Below are 26,029 nucleotides of genomic sequence, written 5' to 3'. Positions count from 1 at the left end.
AAATTATTCTGATAAAAAATTATTAAAACTTTCAGAAACCTTATATGTTGTTTACACATATAGTAAATAACAGAAAAAACTAATGATCATTTTTATGCCTTTGGTAGAAAAACACAATTTTCATGCTGATTTGTGTCCTTTAAATATCTAAATTTAATACAGCTCTTGTCATTGTAATGCCATACTGAATGTGGAAAACTGTATTTAAACTATATTGCAAATTTACAGATAATTTGTAACATAATTTTTATTACTCAAGTTCAAGTTTACTGTAAATTATTTTAAATTCAACAAAATCGCAAAATAGTTTCTTTGAAGATTAAAACATTAATAGTACAATCTGTTATTTTAAAATTCACACCAGGAATGGCATCGTGTGATTCATATTATAAAATGTGAAAATTGTAAAAAATATTACATTCCACTTCAGTTTTTTTATTTAATTTAATTTATTTTTTTTATAATGGATCTCTCGTATTGGTAAAATTAACTGTACAAGTCATCATCACCATCGTCTTGGAAAGTTGTCGGTTCATTGTTTGAAGTCCCCTGTGAAGCTGGTACATTCCCTGAAGATGGGAATCTAAATTTGTTACCGAATCCTCTCGACTGTTGTAATGTCTGTGCGAACATTTCGTATTTACGAATATCATTGTCAGTAACAGATCTACGAGCGAAGCGCATGGCCTCTTCAAAATGTTCTCTTGTAATCTCAGGTACTGGATCTTCATCGTCCAACTGTAAAAGGTAAAAACAAGTCATGTATTCATTAAAGACCGGATTATTGTGCAGTAAAAACCTACAAAAACTTGTGGAATTAAGGTAAAAACTACCATTTAACATAGTAAACATTTTATTTACGTAATAAAACTATTTATCTATACCCAGTTCCATTTGAAATTCTTAGGGTGGCCTCAGAAAGAGCAATAGTGTCACTGGTTACAATCATTTCAATTTTATTTATTTATTTTTTTAATTGGAACTGATTACTATTATTTTATTCAGTAAAAATGCTTTAAATTTGCTATTTTATTTTTTTAATTAATTATTTAACTATGATTTTGTAAAATAAAGGAAAAATTATTGTAGAAACTAGAAAGGACTTTTACTCAACTACACACCCAAACTGAACAACGTTCTGCGGATTGCCTACTTCATTTACTTAGTGTGCAAGGGACACAACTGTTGAGTCATAAATTATTAGAAAATCATTTGCATTATTTTTAAGTACCAGAGAGTTATTTTCTGTGATAAATTGGTTTACGCTGTTCTGTCGCAGTCAACGTTAAAGGGATTGTATTATTAATGAATAAATAAAAATATAAATCGTATTAGGAAAACCATCATCCTTACATCCATGGTGCCTTGAGCCCTTTCCTTTTCCCTCCTTATTTCTGCTTCTATTGACTGTCTAATAGCTAGCTTGCAAGCCCTCTGACATACTTCAGTAAGATCAGCCCCCGAGTGACCACGGGTTACTTTAGCGATATACGACAAATCCACATCCTAGATTAAAATAAAATAAACTTTACTTTTGAACGTTACTTTCATGTTTAATCGATTTTATAATGAAATTAAGATTACAGTTGCAACTGGCGATTTCCTTAAATTGGCCCTAAAGATAGCTTCTCTTGATTTTTCATCTGGTAATGGAATATAAATAAGCTGATCTAGCCTCCCAGGTCTAAGGATAGCAGGATCAATAATATCTAGGAAAAATGAGATAAAAATAATTTTGATTTATGTACAAATTCAAACAAAATTACATATATTAATGAAACAATGTTATAAAAAAGTAATAAAAAAAATAAAAACAATAATTATAAAAAAGTATATTTACCAGGTCGGTTAGTTGCTCCAATAATAAAGACATTTTTCTTGGCTCCCATACCATCCATTTCAGTAAGAATTTGATTTATTACTCTGTCAGCTGCTCCACCTGCATCCCCTACGCTTCCCCCTCTGGATTTTGCAATTGAATCCAATTCATCAAAGAAAAGAACGCAAGGAGCTGCGGCACGAGCCTAAAATGAAAAGACCCAAGAAGTAAAAATGCAATTGAATAACAACAATATAACCGTCGATAAACACCTTGTCGAATATGTCTCTGACATTAGCTTCAGATTCTCCAAACCACATAGTAAGCAATTCAGGGCCCTTGACCGATATAAAGTTCGCCTGGCATTCGTTGGCGATGGCTTTAGCAAGTAGTGTTTTACCACAACCAGGTGGCCCATAGAAAAGTACTCCTCGTGAAGGTTGCATGCCGAATTTTAAAAACTTTTCTGGATGTTCAACTGGGTACTGAGATAACAAAATTTAACAATAAATTTAGCATATAAATAAAAACAAATAACTAATCTTTATTCACTTACCTGCACAAGTTCTTGCAATTCTTTCTTGACATTGTCGAGGCCTCCAATATCCTCCCATGAAATATTTGGAACTTCAACCACGGTTTCTCTGAGAGCACTTGGACTGCTCTTGCTCATTGCATACTGTGTTAAAGAAAAATATAGAGTGTAAATCCACAATTTGTACATAATAAATACAGTGAAATTTCCCTTAACGGACACATCTAAACAGAAGAAACCTTGAATGGACAAATTTTAATTCCCAGATTCTTCACATTAAAATCTTCTACAAGAGGACACTCCCAATAACAATTGTTCTAAAAATTTCCCAAAAGCGGACAGCAGCCTCCAAAAATGAACATTTTTCTGACAAACACTGTTTCCCCTATGTGTTTTGTTCACCTTACAGTATTTTCCCAATGTTCCTAGATTTTGATTATGCCACTTTGTAAACATGTACTTCTTAAGTGAGTTTGAAACTTAAAGAAACAATGAATATAATTAAAGTGAGTGAAAGTGAAAAACTAGATTTGTGAGACTTGGCTGCAATGTTTTCTAACGGAAAAACCCAGGCAAGTGAAATTCTAAATAAAAAGTAACTTCTAGGTACATTTTACAGACACGGAAATGACAAATCCCACAACCTTTTCTAAAACATCTGGTTCAGCCGTAGACTGGGATGAATTTGAATGGTTTTGCTATGCTCAGGCTTGTAAAATACTACCAACTGGTCCACTTATCTGAGAAAGGCCTTAGAAGTTGCAAAACATTTAGGGCAAACGGATTTTAAAACATATTCAGGTTGGTTCGACAAATTTACGTGTCACACGATTTATTTTAAAGAACATTATTGAAAGAACCGAAGTTGTACAACAAAGCTGGACGGAAAAATTTAATTTTGCACCAATTTTAAATCCAAAAACATTTTTAATTGCGATGAGATGACCTTAGTTTTAGATCACTATTGGCTAAACTATGCAGTGAAAAAATTAACCCCCACCGTGGCCTAACTTGTAACGCGAAACATTTTTGTACACACCTCTGTATTGAGCGAACAATATTTTATTCCCCAAGAGTGTCCGTTCTAGGGAAGTTTCAAGATTTTTTTTGAAATATATTACCTTGAAATTATCCATGGACACGGCAAGTGAGTTTAGCACTTCGGCATCGATTTGCTCTTCTTCTAAATCGATTAAATCCATTTTTTCACGTATTTGTTGTAAAGCTGCCTCAGAACACAGCGATGCCAGATCAGCGCCGACATGGCCATGTGTGTCTGCAGCAATCTTTAAAATCAGAGTTTGTTTTATTACCTAATTCTTAAAAATTTTACCTGTTTAAATATTACCTGTTCTAAGTCAACATCTTCAGCAAGCTTCATATTTTTGGTATGTATTCTCAACACTTCCAGTCTTCCAGTAGTATCAGGAATGCCTATATCAATTTCTCGGTCAAACCTTCCAAATCGACGAAGGGCAGGATCAATTGAATTAGGCCGGTTCGTGGCTGCCATGACAATTATATGCGAGTTTCTTTTTAAGCCATCCATTAGTGTTAATAATTGAGAAACTATCCTCCGTTCCACTTCACCTTGTGTCTAAAACACAATATTTTGCAATAATTATTGATTAATATAATAAGTCTTTGAACCTATTTGTGTTCTGTGTAAAACACCCTAACTATATAACTAGACTAAGAAGCAAAATTTGGAAAAACACAAATCTATAAGTTTTAAAAATATTTTTAAATGAAATAAACATAATTATAAATTATATTTATTTTATATTTTATGATTCTTACCTTATCTCTTTTTGGAGCTATAGCATCTAACTCATCAATAAATATAATCGCAGGTGGTTTCTTGCCAGCTTCAGAAAATGCTTTTCTCAAATTGCTTTCAGATTCACCGGCTAACTTGCTCATAATTTCAGGACCTATTGCAAGTAAAAAGTATTTACAAATGTCTACATTTAATGGCTGAAAATAATAGGAACTAAATTTACCGTTGATTAAGAAGAAGAAAGCACCAGTTTCATTAGCAACAGCCCGGGCAATTAATGTTTTTCCTGTACCAGGTGGCCCATAAAGAAGGATACCTCTTGGTGGTTTAACACCAATAGCTTTAAAAAGACTAGGGTGCTTCAAGGGAAGCTCGACCATCTCTTTAATTTGTGCTAATTGCTTTCGACAACCTCCAATATCTTCATAACCGACAGCATTCAGGTCTTCTTCTTCATCCTAAAAAATAAAATAGCATTAGAATTTGTAGTGAAAAAAAAGTATGATTCTTTTTAATTTGATTACAATTACCTCTCTCTTGACAGGATCTCCATCAAAATGTATTAGAGTGTCAGGAGCAACGATGCAATAAGGGCTAGGATCTGTTTCTATGACTTTAAATTCAACTGCCCTCATCCCTCCATGGACAATAAAAGTATCATCTTTGTGAATTGGTCTATACGCTTCAAGGAAATACGGCTTGAGATAAACTTCAAATAGGTTCCTGAAGAATTTAAAACTTCCTCAATGTTTTGTTCAAATGAATGAAAATTGTCAAATGACATAAAACAAGTGACAAACCCAGATAATCCAGTGATAGTATCATCTATTGGCAGCACATGTATTCGCTTTCCATATTTCACTTTAGGGCATGCTTGAATGGACACTACATCTGATATTCTAACACGTAGGTTATTACGCACAACACGATTCATTCTGATTTTTTCATCAGGACAATTTTCTTCAGAAAGTATTATACATACTGTCTCCTTCTGGCGTTTACCCTTCAAAATAACAGTATCACCTCTGAAAAGTCGCAGCTCATCCATTTTGGCCTAATTAAAATCAAATAATTAAAGTGGAATTTCATATACCTTTATTTTTTTAGTCTTTTTTATAACAGATTTACCTGTGATAAACTGACCACTGAATTATCATCATTAATGGCGTCATCAACAAGAAGCCTATTTGGACGATCCTTTTTACGAAGTATTGCAGTTGAAAGATCTTCCGGGCTGAAATAACCATGTACATAAATGATATATTACAAAAATAATAAACAATCATGCTGTAATCAGTACACAGCACTTCTTTCAGCTTTATTTAATTTAAATCTACTAAAAAACAGCAGATCGAATAGAAATAAGGAGGACCGTGGTGGTCAAGTGGTTAGGGCGTCAGACTAGCCGTTGTGGGTTTGAGTCAGGGTAGAGTCCATGGCTTTTTAATTGATTATAGTATGAAAATTGGGTTGTAGAGTGGCTTGCTCTGTTGTCCGCGATACACAACGGGTAGTTGGTCGTTGTCTTTGAATAGAAATAGCTTATTTATTCTAAGATAAATACAATGAAGAAAATTTAAATACATCATACTTTGATGAAGTGAAACAAAAACAAAACACAAGTTTTGTATGTAATAAATATCAACTAAACAATATTATCAGCTTGATCTGTCGTCAGGTACTGAAGATGACAAATTTAATTTTTGACAAATTGCTGCTGGTGGTCATTTTGTTCCAAACTTTGCACCCTCGTAAAACAGTAAGGGTACAATCCTTCCCGACAGAGGGTATACCAAACTCTCCATTGTGAAACACCAAGGTCTATACATAATGCACATGACTGGTTTCGCGATCACGATTAACAGAATGCTTTCCTCATCTACACCAATTCATTGATTGTCTTCCCTCATTCTTCGGGTGAAAGAACCAGTTTTCCTCAGCCTCTGATGAAGTCGTTGGAAGATGCGATCTGCTGGAACGTCTCGATGTGGAAAACGAGCTTGGTATTCTCTCCCCGCCACAGTAGCATTACCGTTGCAGTAACCATAAATGAAATGCATATCAGCAAGATGTTCATTAGGAAACCAAGACATATTTTAAATCAACCAGACGATAACATAAAGCAAATTGATTGAATTGAACTATAAAGAACTGACACAAAACTCAAGAGCCAAGCGGATTTTCTGGAAAATTGAGTGTGCCCCTCTTCATTGACACAAGTTTTTTCAACAAAATGCAAAATTTTTGCGCCTTCCAGAAGCGCAATCCAAAAAACTTGGTATACCGCTGGAAGCTAATTGAATGGAGAACTTCTGAGGGAATTAGCAAAGCTCCAGGAGTTTGTAGTTATTAACAGTTACCAATCCAAATTTTCAAAAAATTCAAAATTTCAACGTTTTTGTTTTTTCTGAATTTTTCATGCAGAACTTTTCCATTAGGGGACCGCGGTAGCCGAGTGGTTAGCATGAGAGACTCTCACGCCGCTGTCGTGGGTTCGATTCCCACCGTTGCCTCTGGCCCTTTTTTCCCGATAACCCCCAATTTGAACACAAAATAATTCGTACTATGGCTAATATGCAAGATCATAAGGCCAATAAAAAAAAATAAAAAATAAATAAATAAAAATAAAAAAAAACTTTTCCATCAATTCTGCAATGTAAATAGGCTTCCTTACAGCAAATTTAACGTTCTTTCAGGTGGCACAAACCAGATTTTTCTACACTCATTCTGAAGTAAGCAATTTAGTGGACGTAAGTAAAAAAAAAATTACTTCTTCCCTGTTGAGATTTGGACAGATAGGAAGTTTTTTGTTGCATATGGTGAGTAGAAACACCTCTTGAAATTTTTGTCACTTAGCCAGTCACCCTGTATAGAACCAAGGAATTGCAACCATCAACAATGTGGGAAAAAATGAGCACCCTTTCTTTACACGCAGGGCATACACACAGGCTTTGGCCCAAAAGTTAGTGTCTGGACGTCAACCTCGCATTGCCTATCCTTAATCGGGGGAGGATGACCTTTTTCTACGAGTCAGATCCTCTAAGGGCCAACTATCGACAGAGCTCTTGATGAGAGCTTCTTGGCCGATCCTGGCCCTCCGGTGTAGCCACTTTCTTGTTTTTTATTGCACTTTTAGTGACAGAGGGTCTGATCGCGGTTTAGTCTGGAGGTTGGGATGCTTTAGCCACCTCGTCTCATTAAAATAATTGATATAACTGAAATTCACACTTGACTCTATAGTTTACTCTACAAATATGAGTGCATTAATTTTGAAAAGCTGGCAAAAGGGGTTTTGACAATCGAAGTTTTGTATAATGTACAATATTATACTTGATGGGTCTGGGCAAGGAGATAATTCATATTAATATTTTGACAATTCCGTCTGAGAGCAAAACCCCCCTGTCAAATGTCAAGGCAATAAAGTATATCGTCGAAAGCTTTTTTCCTGTGGTTGTTCATACCCGACGTTAATCGGCAAAGTCTAAGTGACGAGTGAAGCGGATTTTGAAGAGGGTGGAACAATTTAGAAGGTCATAGTTTATTAATAATTGGTTTAAAAAAGGTTTGGAGGGATGACTCGACAACTGTCGACTGCGGTTAACCTTACGATATTCGAAAACGGTCTTTTTATCGGTTTCGTTTTAAATATAATTAGATTTAATGGCGTGAAGAACGTTGCGAATAATTTAAATTTGTGATAACAGGGCCGTTTGACGGCAGATTCTTTTATCACCCCATGAAATTAGTAATTGAAAGCTTTAATTGCATGTCAATCCGACCGAATTCTTCACCGATAAAGGTTCGAAAGGAAATAATTCACTGAATCAATATGACATAGTGCAATAAAAAAAGCGGGGTTCTTTTCGGCTTTCGTCCTCGTCTGACAAGTGGAAGGGTTGAGATGATCGGATAAGCTTTTATTTTTTTTTTTATTGATTGACTCAATTTGATACCTTTTGGGCTCAGACATTCTGGCTCGACAGGGCTTTTTCTCGGCTCTAAGAAGAAATACTTGAAGGAGGAATGCAGATCGGGCTTCGGGAGAAGAGTTGAAAATGACTGGCGACTGCGGCTGCGGGAAGATCGGTCAGAGTCAGACTCGCTCGGTCACCCAACTAACGCCTATCCAGATCCACTGCCAACCGTAGCGAAAACGCCGGCAATCCCAGCACTCGCAACACGGCTTTACACTCTTGGGGACCGTTTCCTCTATTTTCCCAGTCAAATACATTGGGAAATTTAAAATTGACAATCATCGTGACATTAATATGGAATGACAACTCATTGATATAAAATAACAACCCATTAATATAAAATGACAACCACCCATTGATGTAAAATGACAAAAACCCATTGATATAAAATGACAACAATCCATTGATATAGAATGACAACTTACTGATACACAATGACTACCTAATGATTTAGAATGACAACAACACATGGATGTAAAATGACAAAAGCCCATTGATATAGAATGACAAAACCCATTAATATAGAATGACAACAACCCATTGATGTAGAATGACAACATCCCATTGATATAGAATGACAACATCCCATTGATGTAGAATGACAACATCCCATTGATATAGAATGACAAAACCCATTAATATAGAATAACAACAACCCATTGATGTAAAATGACAACATCCCATTGATGTAGAATGACAACATCCCATTGATATAGAATGACAAAACCCATTAATATAGAATGACAACAACCCATTGATGTAAAATGACAAAAACCCATGGATATAGAATGACAACAATCCATTGATATAGAAGGACAATAACCCATTGTTATAGAATGACAACTTACTGATATGCAATGACTACCCATTGATATAGAATGACAACCCATTGATGTAGAATGACAACTCTCTGATACACAAGACAACTCATTGATATAGAATGACAACAACCCATTGATATAGAATAACAACCCATTGATGTAGAATGACAACTCTCTGATACACAAGACAACTCATTGATATAGAATGACAACAACCTGTTGATATAGAATGACAACTCACTGATACACAATGACTACCCATTGATTTAGAATGACAACTTACTGATACACAATGACTACCCACTGATCTAGAATGACAACAACCCATTGATGTAGAATGACAACATCCCATTGATATAGAATGACAACAACCCATTGATATAGAATGACAACATCCCATTGATATAAAATGACAACAAGCCATTGATATAGAATGACAACTTACTGATATACAATGACTACACATTAATGTAGAATGACAAAACCCATTAATATAGAATGACAACAACCCATTGATATAAAATGACAACAATCCATTGATATAGAATGACAACCCATTGATGTAGAACGACAACTCTCTGATACACAAGACAACTCATTGATATAGAATGACAACTCACTGATACGCAACGACTACCCATTGATGTAGAATGACAACAATCCATTGATGTAGAACAACATCCCATTGATGTAGAATGACAACAATCCATTGATGTAGAACAACATCCCATTGATGTAGAATGACAACAATCCATTGATGTAGAACAACATCCCATTGATGTAGAATGACAACAATCCATTGATGTAGAACAACATCCCATTGATGTAGAATGACAACAATCCATTGATATAGAATGACAACTTATTGACATGCAATGACTACCCATTGATATAGAATGACAACATCCCACTACTGTACTACTGTCTAAGAAGGCACATGCACCGTATAGGACACAGGAAAAATACTGTGCAGATACTGCCAGGAAAAAGGGGAGACTGCACAACACATTTTTTGTTTTCGTGAAGGTGTAGGTGCAGATTCTTGCAACTAGGACAGGAAAAGCCATAAGATCTAAAATAAGGAGCCGCTGGCAAGGCTATGGGGGTTGATTAACAACCTGAAGCTCACCAGTGAGATAAAAAACAGGGGAGAACTATAATTCTACTCAGGTCAAGGTGTAGAAGGCCTTGTGGCTGCCTCTTTTATCCGTACCTCCGATCCCCATGTTGTGCAATTTAAGTTACATTGCTTTTCACATGTTTTCTCAGCTGTCAACCTACATTGGGATAAAACATAGAAATTAAAGAAATAAAACCAACCAAAAAAATGAAGTTCATTCTTCAATTTTTTTATAAATAAGATCATATTAAAAAGATATGGCTTTTGGCTGGATAAACAATTTTTTACATGACTATTTTATGGCCATTAATTTTGGGTTACTGGGGAATGTGCATGGTTTGGGTTAGGTTAGATAAAGTTAGTGTTAGGATTAGGGACGGCTTAGATTACATATCCATGAATCAATGTTTTTGTGTTTGATTTTGATATAAAAAATTATTACAATATTTTATAAAAATGACATTTTTCTGGGATGTACCCTTGTGTTATACAGGAAATAGCAAACATTGATCTGTGCTTCACCATTCACTAATATATCTAATATTTTTTTTTTGTTAATTGTTTTTCCCCCGAGTACTGGAGCCTTCGGGCTTATTGCACTTTTGTTGTATCCTTAGTTCAGTGTAATTGACTCAATCCTTCTCCTAAGGAGTACTAGGTTATTGACTGTCATTGCTACAATTCCTTTCTATGCGTTTTCTTTGTACTCCAGATTATGTCTCCATTAAGTGGTTGTTTCACATTTGAAGATCATATTGGTGGCTGTTTATTCCTCCTCAATGAATAACCAACAAATAGGGTCATCATTGAATATACCCATGTTATGGATATGCATTCTCAGGTGCCAAGGATCGGTAGTCCTCCTCTGAACTTAGCCCTCTCTAATTGTTTGCCAGTCTTGGTGAGGCTGCTTTAGCATAACCTTACTGTGACTAGCACTTCTAGTGTTTTATCCACTTTTCCTTTTGTATTTTTTTTAACCCATTCTGTGATTGAGGCTTCTGTGTTGGTTTTTGTTATCTCAAGAATGGGGGGTGGGTATTTTCCATACAAAAGATAGTCCTTACTTCTATTTTTCATCTCATTTTGTTTAAAAGTCATAATGGGATATTATTTCATTGATAGTGCAAATATCTTTTCGGCTTAATAAATACAGTGATGTAAATTTATTAACTTTTTCAAAATTAATTCTGAAATTTTTGGTGGCTTACAATACATGTTCCTATTCACTACCTAATTATGTAACTATTGTGGATCGCCTCTATTATTTATCCACACCCTTTAAGAATTTGAGTACTTTCCTAAAAATCACTTTCTTCCTATTTTTTGAGATAGTACAATGATGGACAATGGCGAGTGAAGAAGCTGAAGATTTCTCTCATCCTGTGTCTTCTGAGATTGATTTATTTGGCGTTATAAAGACTTCTTGTCCAATGTGATCTAATCGTAGCTTCTATGTCACACCATTGCACTTTCCAATGCTCCTTTAGAATTTCTTCAGGTCCTTCTTTAGTCTTCCAATTTGAAATAGTATGCCGTATTATTTGTTTTTAAGTAGTGAAGATGTGTTCATAACCACCCTCAGAGTAAACAGCTAAACGTATATCTATAATATTTCTGTAAAATGGCTTGGTTATCTGTGAGTTAGATTAAGGTTAGAGTAGGAGCCGGCCTCTTTATAACCTGCGCATCACGACCAGTATTTGTCTACTGTGCATTACAACTCTTCTGATAACACACAACAATAATGTATCGCGCAGCTCTTAGGGAACCCTCGATGAAGATGAAGTTTATGTGATCTTACATAGAAATGTCTGCCCAAACATAATACCACCACATCCATAGCTTCCTCCAGAGGGAAAATGTTGTGGGTATATATCGCTCTCCTGAATTTTTTCTAAACTCACTCGGCCATCAGAAGACCTCAAGCAAAACCTTGACTCATCTGAAAACAAGATTTTAGTCCACTCCCACTCAGACCAATTGATGTGATTTCTTGTGAAACTTCTTGTGAAAGCTATTCTGTGCCTTGTCAGAAGTCACGGACCAGTGGCAGGCCTTATTGCACGTAATCCAGCAGTAATTACAGTGCATGAAATGACATTAACATTGAACATGTTAGTCAGGGGAGGAGATGGATTGACAAACATTTTCTATCCTTTGCCGCAGTTCCTCAACTGAGCTGGGTTATAATTGGCGTAGACACTGTTTCTTCAGACAGTTGTTCTGGGTTAAGCACCCTGGCCATATACGCCTGATATTCTATCTTCCAACAATACTACAATTCTAGCTGAATCTGTATCATTTAAAATCATGACTCAAACAAACTTTAAAAATGGTACAACTTAAATAAATCTAACCACTGGAATGTTAGAATGAAACTTTATAGAAAAGCCAACAAAGAAGAGATGGACTATTCAAAGATTTATTTACAAATCCAATTGTAAACACAAGTGGGACATTTTATCTGTGTTTTATTTACCTTTAATCCTTTTAATCTAACCAAATATTGTTGTAAGATAATCAATGGAGGATTGTCCAAGAGTTAAAAATATAAAGGGTGGACATTTTTTTTGCCCAATGTATGATTTGAAATAGTGTATTATTATTGTCATCAATGTAGGGATAGGGATAAAAGAGGTGGCCACATGGCCTACTGCACCTCGACCTGAATAGATTTATTTATTTTTTTATTTTTTAATTTTTAATTTTATTTTTTATTTGGNTATTTTTTTAAACGAGGGTTCACAACAGCAGAGGTCATATCAATCCTCAGGGTGACTCTGAGACAGAGACTCTCACGCCGCGGCCTCTGGCCCTTTTTTCCCGATAACCCCCAATTGGAAGACACAAAAATTCGTACCATGGCTAATATGCAAGATCATAAGGCCAATAAAAAAAAAAAAAAGGAGGTGACGGTGTTTTTGGAAAAAAGCCTATTTGTAAGTATTGTATGTCATTCGAATGCAGGGCCGCTGGATTTGAACCCGGGACCTTTACCTTAGAGCGATGATAGACCTTAGATCTGTTATGCTCCCCTATTTTTGATAATTCACTGTCCAGCTTCAGGTTGTCAATCAGCCTCCATAGCTTTGCCAGCGGCTCCTTAGTGTAGGATCTTGCTTGAGGTTTTTCTTGACCCAGTTGCAAGAACCTGCACCTATATAGACCTTCACCAAAACATATAATTTGTTCTGCGGTCTCCTCCTCTTCCTGGCAGAATCTGCACAGTGTTTCTTTTGTCTGTGCTCCTATCCGTGCATGTGCTTTCTTAAATGGCAATGTCCTGTCAGGGGTCCAACCAGAATCCTGGTTCAGTTGTGGTTGCCTTGCACTAATTTTTTGTAAGTTTTGCATTTGGTACTTCTATGAATCTCTTTGTGTGCCTCATGCCTGTGGTATTGTTCCACCAGGTTTTGGACTCATTAAGGATCCATTTTGATGTATCCTCTTTTGTGGCAAGATGCTAGGCCACAGCAGGGTACAGGACCTGGAGAGTCCATGTTAGCTCCCTTTTTGGCCAACATGTCAACCTTTTCATTGCCTCTGTGCCCCGAGTGGCCAGGGACTCATGCCAGAGTGAAACTTCCGTCAGGGCCTCCATGCAGTTCCAAACACTCTTTGCCTTCGCCTCACATGAGGCTAGGGCCCTTAGTGCTGCCTGACTGTCAGAGAAAATGGCTATCTTCCTAGCCTTTTTAATTCTCTGGCGCATTGTACAATTGCTATGATTTCAGACTGGAAAACTAGCATAATTACGTAGGTTTACCGTCAGGTCGGTCTTTAGGTTAAATCTGAAGACTCCAGCTTTCGTGCCCTTGTAGGCTTTGGAGCCGTCAGCATACCAGAAGTATCATCAATGTTCACAAATAGCAATAAACATGTTAAAAATAAGCATTTTTTTTATTATCATTGTTCACAATGAGTTAATAAGTCAACTAATTAATTTTTGTGATGTTCACCAAATACGAAAAGTGACGTATTTCGCTTGGCAATCCCTTTGAATGGGCAAATTTGTTTATATACGTTCTATGGCATTCTGTCTCGCGTTCGCCGATTTCCTGGGAGTTATTTCGTTTCTCGTTTGTGATCAGGGTGATAAAAGTCCCGAGTTTACCCGTTTCCGCGAAATGCGAATCTAAACGAGAAAAACCTCCGTTTCGTCCCGACTCGAAGCACCTCAAAACAACTGAAAATTTAATTAGCCACTCAATTAAAAAATGGCAGGAATGAAGGGTGAGTTTACATAATTTAGTTTCCTTAGGTTTTCTTTTAAGTTTTGGACGAAATTCTTTTTTTCTACTCGACATCCAACTTTTATTATTAAACGAAATGTACTGCCAACTTGAAAACAAGCAGCCCTCCTGTAAAGGGCGAAATTTACCAAATATTTAGATTATTTCAGCAGTTTATTTTAAAAAATTGATCAAAAAAAACTTCTTCGTATCCGAATCGTTATGGGCATATTCATGTTTTTTTAAAAACATTTCCACTCATATATTCAAATTTAGACTGTTTACTTTCCCATGATCTCTCCTTGACCACAGATTCACTCATATGTCTATACCATTTATAAACTAAAAAAGGAAAAAAAGAAAAAAATGACTTTTTCGTTTTTCTATTTTTGGCTATTGGCCGGTATTTTTGCACAATATAAAACCCGACATATTAAATTCCATTAAATTGACTCATTATAATGATGGGCCAGATCAGCAGAAAACTTTTGTATATCAAGAGAACTGGCGATAAGTGGCTCTCGGTGGATCTGACTCATAGAAGAGGGTTCATCCTCAGCCGATTAAGAATAGGCCGTGCCGGTTAACACACACTTACCATGTGTTCTGCGTGCAAAGATTGCTCAATACGACCCTCTATATAGTGTGTAGAAATCTAACATAATAATGACATGCTAGTATTTGGGCCCCCATTTTTGTTTCTTGGAGGAAACAGGATTGTTTTTTATTATATATAGTAATGATAGTTTTGTATCCATAGTGTTTATTGAGAGTGAATGTATTTATTGTGAATGTGTAGTGCGACGGGGCGATGGTGGAATATTGATTACATATCAATCCCCAATTAGTTTAGTTATATAATAGGTTGATGGGGTAATATCAAATGCTTCACCGTCTTAACTGATTGTTTGGCGTGAATTAAGAAAGAATGTAATCTAGGGTGAGTGAGAATTAGAATGGATTTGGATTTGGGGACTGATTGCGTAGGGAATCAAATGATCTGGCTTTTGATAGCCCCTATAGCTAAGATTTGGTGGCTGGATGGATAAGACAGAGGCGTGATCCTGGATTGGCTGAGAACTGTTGATTGCAGGATCTGACTCGTAGAAAAAGAGTCATCCTCACCCGATTAAGGATAGCCCATGTGAGTTTGGCGCACGGACACTTTGGGCATTTAGAGAAAGGTTGCTCGATGTGTCCTACTTAATTGAAATATTTAATTGTAATTCCTTGGCTCCGTATAGAGTGCATGTAGGAATTCTACCAATCCTGACGATTGTGCTTAAGCTCAGCAGCAAATACTTGAATCCCCTGCTTTGATTTTAGAGGAAACGGTTTTTTTATTGCATGTAGTACTGATAATCTTGTGTTATGATAGTGAATGTATTTATTAGCATAAATTTAGTGAGAGGGCTAATGACAGTGTTGAGTTATATCAACCCTTAATTAGATTAGTTTATATAATAAGTGTGAAGTATGATAGAAGAATATCAAGTACTCCACCACCCTAACAATGAATCGTATGTAAATAGTAAAGATTGTATTCAAGAGTTAATGAGAATATGAATGGGTTTGGATTTGGAGATTGATTGCACTGGGGCCTCAAATGATCTAGGTGTTGATAGCTACTCGAGCTCAACTTAAGTGTATGGATGGATAGGACTGAGGTCTGACCCCTGATGCCAACACCGGTGGATGATTCTCGAGGCCTGCTGGTAATTTTTGTAAATTACAAAAGTTGGAATTGCCGGCGAGCTGCGAGAAATGATAGGCTCAACTATGTACACATGTTATGTAATTTAAATGTACATGCTTGAATTTATATAAATCGTTTTAGTGACCAAATTGTGGTGCGGTTTGGTTTAAATTAATGTCATTAATTTAAAGTTTGAAAGGTAAAATAAAGGTTTATTCAGCCTGCTAGTTTATATACAGGGTGGTCCAGCATTAATCCGAAAGAAAAAAAAAATTGTGTTATATACATCCTATACAGGGTGTTCCAGTTCCTTCTGACGAAACTCAGGGAATTGATTCTACTCTTTGTTTGGAGCAAAAAATGCCCAGCAGAAAATTTTCGGAAAGTTCTCTATTTTGAAGATATTCATCAATTTAGGTTTTTTCAACTTTTCACTACCTTACCACATAAAAACGCTTACAACTTCCAAAATGTTGAGACTACAACAAATCCAATTAAACCATTTGAAAGGACGCTAAATTTGCTGTAAGATACTTCTATTTGCAATAATCTGAATGATATAAAATGTTCGCCAATATCAGTTGGAACATGTCAAAATTACAAAATTTAAAATTTTGGTCATGATTGCACGTTCTACTGAGGTTACAAAAAAATACCTACAACTTGTCAAATTTCACAAAAACTTTTTCATCTAATATGCTTTATGTTGATATATCCAGGTTTTTAAATAACGTTCTAGNAATAAACATATTTGTAAAGGTGCCAAACATAAAATCTTCTTCATTTAATAAACTTTCTTATGGTGCATTTGAAGTTTAAAAAACATCAACTCTTCAACAGTAAAATGAACCTGGAATATTTAAAAAAAAACATGCTTAAAATCTGTAAATTTAATGAATACAAAAGAGGAGTTACTTATTTATTTTTTAATTTATTATTTATTTTTATCAATAGCTGGGTTGGGGCAATAACGACATTTCCTTCTAAGCTGCCAATACAAAATAGGAGAGGATTGAACTTGTCTCAAACTCCAGCAGTGTAACAGAACCTTAAACATACAAAAGAGAAATAGATTTGTGTGAACCACTTGATCTCAATCCACTAGACTTTTTTATGTGGGGCTACCTGATGGAAATTATGTACAAAACACCCATAAATAATTGAAGAGGGAGCCCGAAATCTCAAGACAAAATTAAAAAATTCCCATGGGCAAATGAGAGAACAATGCAGAACGTGCCTTAGGTATCACAGAATGCTTTTTGAACATTTGTTAAGTCTCTTCGTTGTTTTTTTTTAATATCCTATTTCATAATAAAGATATTTTACTTAATAACCTTACATAATTCATTCCTTTTTTAAATCCTGCATCATCAACGTGCTGTTTAAAATTTTCGAAATCACACAGTTCACTCCTCATGTGTATGCGTTAAATTTACACATTTGAACCACGTTTTTTTAACATTACAGGTTGATTTTTACCAATGAAGGGTTAACATTTTTGGAACTTGGAGTACACCTTAAGAAAGCTTGTTAAATGAAGCAGCTTTAATGATGTTCAGCACCCCTACAAATGTTTGTTGAAAAACAGTTATTTTTGAAAATTATGAAAAGTTTCTTCATTTTTAAAATTCTTTATTTTGGGTTGAATTAGTAAACATAATCCATGTTTGATAAGACTGAAAATAGCTCCTTCTTATAAGAAATTTAATACAGAATTCAAAAATATGATTAAAAATTAAAATCAATGCTCTAGATCTTGAAAAAAATGCCAATTTAAGGCTTATTGTCAGGATTTTTCAAAAAACAGGTAAAAATTCATAATTTCCGACTTGATTGATATAGAACAGTTCAGTTGGTTGCATTTTACTCTATTTAGGATGTATTATAACCCAAGTTTTTTGGGTTTATGCAGGACCACCAGGTATGCAGGTATTTACCTTATTATGAATTATTACATTTAAATTGTTTACAAAAATCTACTTACAATATTGAAATTATATCTTCAACAATAATAAATTATTATTAGTTTTGCTTTGTGAATATCCAAGATCTAACACCAGTTCTACATTGCAATTGCCATTTGTTCTTAGTTCTCAATAAAATACAGTTTTCTGTGGAATTACACGGAGATTGTCTCAACCTAAAGCCACAATTGGATTTGATGTTATTTACTATGTGGGTAAGAAACAGCGTATTTTTCATTTCATATTTGTGCGGAAACCACCTTCGAGACTGTAACATTGATAATTTTCTCTTTAAAATGGCAAATCTTTTCACGTTTTCACACTGTCTGTATATACACTGAATGTTCTCATACGAAGAAATGTTTTATATGAATAACTAATAAATAATATGTAGAATAGATCACTCTGCAAAACAAAACTCAACAATTTATTATGGTTGAAGCCTCAATTTCATATTATAACTGTATGTTTTTATTTGTTAACCAATTAAATAATTAGAAATAGTTTCAAAATATGCAAAATGAGTTAATCTTTCTTTCCAATTTGCCTTATCGTTGATCGTTTATATATAATAAATCTTTTTTAGTTCTGTATACATTTACGGACAATATTTAAAAATCACTAAATTCTTACAGGTCGCACTTACTTGTTTGTTTATTGGACTTATTTTGTGTTTGTTTAGTGGAGAAGTTTTATTTATTTATTTTTTTTGTATTGCATTCAAGGCTGTCAACCTTTTAGGTAAGGTCATATTTATTCTTAGATCGAACAATACTTTTCTGTTGTTTTTCTTTTACATGAAGATAGTATGCCTGAAGGAAAAAGTGACCATCAACAGTGGGAGAACACCACCCCCTGTGGGTACCACCCAGATACAGCAACAGCTTCTTTTTTGCTAATGTTATTTTGTTTTAAAACTATACTCAAGTGTAAGGTATGTGATCATACTGAATGAAAATATTTTTTACTGTTAACTTCATATCACTAAGTTTCACTTGCTAGATTAGCTAGTCTCTCCATTATATGTATGTGCATCATTCTCAATTTGGTCTATACCGTTTCCTCCATCCTTGTTTTTCGACAAGAAGAAAGTTTCATGGTCATGAATTGATTTTTCTCAGTTTATTATTCATTAATTTTGCCCATATGAGATACAAAATGACATCTGACTGAAATTGTTTCAATGTTGATGCCGTCCCGAACTGCTTTGCTGACTGATTAGCATAGACTGATATTTCCTTCTATATCTTTGGGTTTGGTTAGTGTAAAAAGAGCAACTTGTTATGTTATTTGAGGCATTTACAGCATGATGTACTTTTTGCACTAAGGTATATGAACCGATACACATTTACCCTGGTTATTTTCACGGATTTGTTTTCCTCACTACAACTGCTGACAAAACAGTCTAGTAGAGGGTTAAAACGAAAAATGAAATTTTAACCTATACAGGAATCTTCTCCTTGGATGTCTTAGGTTTGACAATTCATGTCAAAAGAGAAGAGAAAAAGACAAATTAGTAGCTATCCGTGACATTTTCGATTAATTCCCTAATTTGTAGGGTTCGTGGATTCAGTATTTACCTAGTAAACCTGCCCATAAGTAAAGATCAAACTGAAAATTATTTTAACAAATTAAATTTTAATTTAGGAATTAAATGGACTTGTTTTTATTCAGTAATTTTTTTTTTATGCTTTAGCAAAAAATAAATAAATGATGTTCTTTTATTTACTCATTGTCTAATAATTTCTTTTTTGTTCCATGTGTTCGCTGATGCCTACAGCGTAAGTATTTACTAGTTGTTTTTTAAATTGTGAATTATGTTAAAATGAATATAATATAATTATATTGTAAACTCTTTGAAATTTGTATGAATTTACAACACATTTTATAAAAAATATATAATAAAAAAATCAAATATTTTCAGGTTGGTTGCTCTAGCATTTGCTGGATCTATAGGCATGACATTTATTATTCTTGCCTGTGGTCTACCAGATTACAAGTAAATAATATTATTTTTCAGTAGTATTACTTAAAAAAAGACATTTAACTTTTCTACCTATCATAATCCAAGTAATATTTTTTTATATATTTTTTTAAAGGGTGTGGTGGCCGCTGATTGTAGTGGTATTTTACATGTTCGCACCTCTACCAACATTGTTAGCTAGGCGTTACACCGAAAGAACTGGGACTACCAATTCAAGTATGGATCTAGCAATATTTATAACAATGGCATTCGTCGTGTCATCATTCGCACTACCAGTAGTTCTGGCACGAGCAGAAGCGGTAAAAGAATTATGGCTTTTTTTAAAAATACATATAAGGTTTACTCTTGTTACATTTTGTTCAGTGCAGACAGGACGTAATGCATTAAAAAAAAAAAAAAAAAAAAAAAGTTATCCAGGAAAATTTATTTGTGTCGTGTTGCGAGTCTTCTCCCACACTGAGAGGGCACTCCCAACACGACACAAGAATGACACATCTACACGGAAAACAAACACTTTGAGCCCTGAAGATGATGTCAGTAAAATCGAATCGTTGGCATGAAAAAGAAAATGTTTTTCTAAAACATACGTCACACCAGACCGCATCTCACGACCTCCAAATAATCTTATGTTTAAGAATAAATGTATTCTTATTCTTCTTTTTCTGAGGCTAAACCATTAGGGAGCCTGATATCTTTTACTAAGGAAAGAATGAACAAAATCAGATGTGATCAATAACCATTTATATAATTTTAATTTCTTAATCAAGAGAGAATGGTAAACACAATCGAATGCATTGCTGAGATCAAGGAAGCTTGAAATAGAGTCTGTCTTTTTCAAAGCATTGCAAAGAAAATTCCACAAATCTCAGGATTGCTTTTTCTCTATTACAATATTTTATAAAGCCATATTGAGAACAACATATTACCTTCAAAAAATTTTCGATATAAAATATTGGAAGCAAAGAAATTGGCTGATAATTTCCCACACCTTTAGGATTACGGTTTTTTGAAAACTGATTTCACTAAGGAAATTTCCAAGCAATCTTTCAGCATGACTCACATGAGTTTGTAAAGTATTCATTAAATTCATCATAAGTTAGATTTCTGGACTTAATTTTCTTGTTACTAAATTTCCATTTTGCGTTTGTAATTGACCATATCGTTCTTTGGGGGTTATTGTTGTTTTTAATCGTGGTGTCATTTCTTGAGATTGTGACTTCCTTCAGAGCTGTCTTTAAATTTGTTACGAGCATCTGAAATGGAAGGATCGTTTGGGTTTGAATTAACCAAATCTTTTAATAAGTCAAGCTTATTTCACTCTACCCTTAAATGATCATTAAGCCAGTTGTTGGTTTTTGTACGTTTTTGTGATGTCTTTCTCAACAATATAGAAGAAATGGTTACAGACAAATATTCACATGATTTTTAATTACAGATAAAATGGGGAGCTTGCTATCTCACGTTGGCCGGTAACGTCGTTGTATACTTCACAATTATTGGGTTTTTCGTTACCTTGTACCAAGAAGATAGTGATTACAGCATGTGGTGAAGATCTTGGCGACTATCTTATAATGCATTAAAAAAAAATTTGTCCTTAAAAATAATTTATTTTTAAACTCCAATTCCATAAATGATGATTCTGGTTAATATGCTAGTTTTGGTAATATAAACATTTATTTTCTTTTATTGTTTTTTTATTACGAACACTTAAAGACTTAGAAAATTTTTAAATAATAAGTATTTTTAACTTACGCCTTACATTAATTATGTATATTTTGATTACTGATTTTTAAACAGTATTACAGAGTCATTATTATTATTATTATTAATTATTGTAAAGAATTTGAAACACGGGGTAAATGCAAAGTGCTTTTGTTCAGAAACTTAATTGCGTTTCTAATATCTGCTGAACCTGGTATTTATAGGTTTAATTCATCCTCTTTTATATTTTATAATTAGGCTACTAAATAAATTATTCAACTTGTAGTTGGTTATGTTATTCCTTCATTATACCTCTGAATGATTATTTTACAATTTTATAATCTCTGTGTGACAACAATGGAAATATTTTTCCAGAACCAAACTTTGCTCTAATTCGTCCATTGGAAACAACATTGCACACCATTGGGTAAAAAAGTAAAATAGTTTGAAACCATCCAACCGTCCATTTGAAACCAAAATTGCTTGGTGAGGCCGTTAACTACCAAAATTAAAACAAGAGTGTTCTTTAACCAAAGGAAGTTAAATATAATAATAAAGATGTTTGCTGACAAAAATTATTTACAGTTAAACAAAAAGAAATATTTTGCTTAACATCAAGCGACAACGGCTAATCAGCCGTGTATAGAAGAAGTTGACTACCTATGATTTGTAAAACAAAATATTATTTAAGGTAATAAATAATATTATATTGATTGTTGCACTTGACTAGGAAATGAAAGTTGAACTGTTATGAACAACTCAAATGTCATTTTAAAAATTATAAGTTTGCTGATAAGATAAATTATTAGCATGAATGAAGGGATTGTCCCCTTCCCAGTCATTTTTTGACGCACTATTGGAAAATCAACGTAGGTGTGTTTAAATCTGACTCGAGGCTTATTTCCTTTGATTAATACGTTAATAAAAGAGAGTCAGTTTTCGGTGCACCATTGGAAAATCAACGTTGGTGTGTCTAATTATGACTCGGCACATTTTATTTTGTTAGTCTCGTACCAAAAAATTCGTTACAAATTAGTTTTAGTAGGTTGGAAGGAAAATAAACAAAACTAATATTATTAAAACATTATACAAACACAATGTAAAAATTTAAAAAAAATTCTTCGCAAATTAATTTGATTAAGGTTTAAGAGTATTTTTTTTTGTCCGATCATCGTTTTATGATAGACTAGACTACTATGTTGCAGCAAATGGAGGTCTGTTCGAACAATTATTATAATGATTTTGAACATTTTTGGTTTGCTAACAAAGGAGATTGTTACATTTATTTAATTTTTTTACTATACCAGAAAAAAGGAGATTGTTACATTTATTTAATTTTTTACTTTACCAGAAAAAAATACTCTTAAACCTTAATCAAATTAATTTGTGAAGAATTTTTTAAAAAATTTTACATTGTGTTTGAATAATGTTTTAATAATATTGGTTTTGTTTATTTTCCTTCCAACCTATTAAAAATAATTTGTAACGAATGGTGCGTCAAAAAGTGACTCGCCTATTTTTGGTACGAGACTAACAAAATAAAATGTGCCGAGTCATAATTAGACGCACCAACGTTGATATTCCTATGGTGCACCGAAAATTGACTCACTTCCTTTTTTTAATGTTAAAATCAAAAGAAATAAGCCTCGAGTCAGATTTAAACGCACCCATGTTGATTTTCCAACGGTGCACCGAAAATCGACTCACTTTCTTTTATTAACGTATTAATCAAAGGAAATAAGCCTCGAGTCAGATTTAAACGCACCCATGTTGATTTTCCAATGGTGCGTCAAAAAATGACACCCTGTATATCTAAATGACAAATAATATTGTATCTCATTACATAATGTATCTAATTTTCCCAGATGGCAATTAAATTAAAAAAGCTAAAACCTTTTTTTCCATGCTTGTTGGCTTAGAACGCGTAGACACATTTCTTATATTTTTCATTTTTTTCCTTCCTCCGTACGTCAGAAGAAGGGCGTGTATTGCCATGTACATTCCCATTCCCTCGAATTTCATTTGCATTTTGTTTTTACATTATTCATTTAATTTTACTTTAGTGTAAAGTTTTATAAGAGGAAGAAGTTTTGTTAAATCTAATATTCATAGAAAATTATCACAAAGGTAAGAACATTACTTTTGTTGTTAACACAATTTTATCACAAATGGTCACTAATTTAACTCCAAGTCCATGGAATTCAAAAATAAAACCTCTTTATTTCTGTAAAAGCGTACTTTCCTTTGGTTTTGCATCTGTAGATCAGATGGTTAAAGGTTTGGGGCTCAACTCCGGAATCACAGAGTGGTCAATAATGTGGAACCTTTAAGGATCATTTAAGGATAACACTCACCTGGTTGGGTTATCCTGAATTGCATCCTTGAAGCCACTGTATGGAAAAACTTTTTGGTTGCAAGTCCTATGGTGGAAGAAGTCCATTCCTGCTCCCATTTTGCCATAGTAGTTTCTCTGATCGTGTTATTGAGCTGTCACCGGTACCTGTGTGAACGCGGTAGCCATTTCCTCATCCAAGGCCACCTTTTTAACGTATTTATCTACCAACTCATTTCTACTGACTGCAACACGTGCTTTAACCCATTCCATTTTTATTTGCACCATAGATTCTCATTCTAAGTCCCAGAGAAATTTTTCTTATTTTTTTAGCTTCTTTTTTTGTGGATCTAATGGTTCTTAGTAGCCTTTAGGCTGACTTCGATGTCAGTTTTAAGGGCAACTATGTCGCTGGTCTTGCACTCTGAGGTGTTGAACTTGCTTTCACTCCATGGTAGAGCATTCCATATGGCTAAGATCTCTGCTTGATGGTTACTACACCAGTTAGCTAATTTATACATTTAATTGTGGATCTCTGTGCCATCTCTTAGTCTTTCTCTGGACCCACTCAGATCTCTGGTCCCACTTCCATCTGTGTAGACTTCAGTCCTATTTATTTCTTCTTTTATCACACTTCCAGGAATACCAATTTTTGCTGGGTGTGGCCACTTCTTGATCTCCAAGGGGCTCTCAATTTCATATTCTGGGGATGTATGATCTTGTTAGCTATTTTGATTAAGTACAGCTCTTCTGCCTCAACCTTTTTTCAACCTTGTGTCATTGAAAAAAGTTTCATAGAAATCAATGATTCCATGACCTTAGCCTCCCTTTGTAAGTTGTTAGTTCATTCATTAGTTAGTTCGTCTTTGCATAACTTCTGCTTATCATGGACATATTAAGGTGATTCTTGTAACTGTTTAAAAATACTTTTAAGTAAAATGTTAACACTAGAAAAGCAAAAGGCATGAGGTTAGTAAGTTATATGGTGAATCATCGTTGTTAGGTATATGGTCTTGAATCTGTAACACCTGTACAAAGTTGACCACTGCAGAAAAACAATGCCAACCAACTTGGTTATTGTGAGCTTTCTCCTTATGGTATGCTCGTTGGTATGCAGTTTGAAATGACCAAACTTCCAGTTAGCTGATTTGTTTGAAAGATGCTTTCCAGCTATACTCCAGTGGTTGGTCTTGGTGTTGGCAGAAACCCACCACTGAAGTGGTGTGATGCCAAAATGCATCTGACAGACCAAAACAGCAAGATAGGCAGACCAGGATGAGTTTAACTGTTTAGGAGGAGGACCTTGAAATGTTAATAAAAAGGGGTCGTTCATTCGGTTCAAGAGGCCTATGGTCATCTTTGCTTGGGCGTCCGACTCTCATGTGACCACACTAGCAGTTCTGGGTTTGAATCCCAGCATATTCCTTGGAATTTTAATTGAGATTAATTTAAAAAAAAGTAAAAAGGTATAATGTAGAAACAATCTTATGATCCAGGAACTGTTATGAGAAATAGTACAATGGTTGATAATGGAAAAAATGATGTGAAGAACAGGTCTCAATATAGAAAAACCCGATCATTGCACTGTGTGGGATCCAGTCAGTAAAATGTACCACAGAAATTGTTATGATAACTACTGATTATAATATTGTAATATCTTAGACTACAAGAAACAAAAAGAAAATTAATTGAAATGAATGTGCATCCCAATAAGCATCAGCGACAACTGATTTTGGACAGTACATTTATACAAATGAAGGTTAGTTATTATTATCATATTATAATAAAATTTTTATCAAATGTTAAAAATCAGGAAAGTGTGAGGTGAAGGCTGGATGGTCTCTAACCAAGTGAAAGTGAATTCTTTGAATGCTCATGTACTACACAGTCCATAACAAATTTTTGATGATGATATATACATATTGCCCCCAAGACTGAGGCTGTCTTCACATTCACTCTCTGGGGCCACCTCGTCTGTATCACACTCGAGTGCCAACCGTCCTACCACAGGTCACACATAAAAAAAAAAAAAATTGAAATTAAACTACCTTAAGTAAATCTGTCTTGC

The 26,029-nt window shown here is 34.4% G+C and overlaps 2 protein-coding genes across 3 annotated transcripts; one reads left to right on the top strand and one right to left on the bottom strand.

The window, feature by feature from the left end:
• Positions 1-141: 141 nt before the first annotated feature.
• Positions 142-8,274, bottom strand: LOC106670707 (transitional endoplasmic reticulum ATPase TER94-like). The gene is made up of 14 exons (XM_014401264.1): positions 8,088-8,274; positions 5,263-5,368; positions 4,935-5,188; positions 4,665-4,857; positions 4,358-4,592; positions 4,155-4,288; positions 3,703-3,951; positions 3,476-3,640; positions 2,376-2,498; positions 2,092-2,304; positions 1,841-2,024; positions 1,585-1,709; positions 1,354-1,506; positions 142-738 (listed from the first exon to the last, which is right to left on the bottom strand). Exons 1-14 carry the CDS (start codon positions 8,102-8,104, stop codon positions 487-489), a joined length of 2,403 nt encoding a protein of 800 aa, XP_014256750.1. The 5' UTR covers positions 8,105-8,274; the 3' UTR covers positions 142-486.
• A 5,808-nt stretch (positions 8,275-14,082) lies between these two features.
• Positions 14,083-21,914, top strand: LOC106670711 (leptin receptor gene-related protein). Of its 2 annotated transcripts, none has more exons than XM_014401270.2 (4): positions 14,083-14,285; positions 19,869-19,943; positions 20,044-20,227; positions 21,364-21,914. In XM_014401270.2, the coding sequence occupies exons 2-4, from the start codon at positions 19,903-19,905 to the stop codon at positions 21,475-21,477; spliced, it is 339 nt and encodes a 112-aa protein (XP_014256756.1). In that variant the 5' UTR covers positions 14,083-14,285; positions 19,869-19,902; the 3' UTR covers positions 21,478-21,914. The 2 variants fall into 2 exon arrangements, with proteins under 2 accessions (XP_014256756.1, XP_024084389.1); XM_024228621.1 differs by lacking the exon at positions 14,083-14,285 and adding an exon at positions 19,700-19,725.
• Positions 21,915-26,029: the final 4,115 nt, after the last annotated feature.

The sequence above is a fragment of the Cimex lectularius genome, unplaced genomic scaffold (assembly GCF_000648675.2).
Source record: "Cimex lectularius strain Harlan isolate CLEC.00 unplaced genomic scaffold, Clec_2.1 scaffold235, whole genome shotgun sequence".
Classification (NCBI taxonomy): domain Eukaryota; kingdom Metazoa; phylum Arthropoda; class Insecta; order Hemiptera; family Cimicidae; genus Cimex; species Cimex lectularius.
This window is presented reverse-complemented; position numbering and strand designations above follow the sequence as displayed.

What these genes read in the sequence shown, in the direction of transcription:
- LOC106670707 (XM_014401264.1), bottom strand. An exon ending in AATTGCAAGAACTTGTGCAG is followed by an intron (nt 2,305 to 2,375) that starts GTAAGTGAATAA and finishes TTGTTATCTCAG; the next exon opens with TACCCAGTTGAACATCCAGA. An exon ending in TGGAGCAACTAACCGACCTG is followed by an intron (nt 1,710 to 1,840) that starts GTAAATATACTT and finishes CATTTTTCCTAG; the next exon opens with ATATTATTGATCCTGCTATC.
- LOC106670711 (XM_024228621.1), top strand. Translation starts at nt 19,703, where the DNA reads ATGTGTTCGCTGATGCCTACAGC. An exon ending in TGTGGTCTACCAGATTACAA is followed by an intron (nt 19,944 to 20,043) that starts GTAAATAATATT and finishes ATTTTTTTAAAG; the next exon opens with GGTGTGGTGGCCGCTGATTG. An exon ending in TTCTGGCACGAGCAGAAGCG is followed by an intron (nt 20,228 to 21,363) that starts GTAAAAGAATTA and finishes TTTTAATTACAG; the next exon opens with ATAAAATGGGGAGCTTGCTA.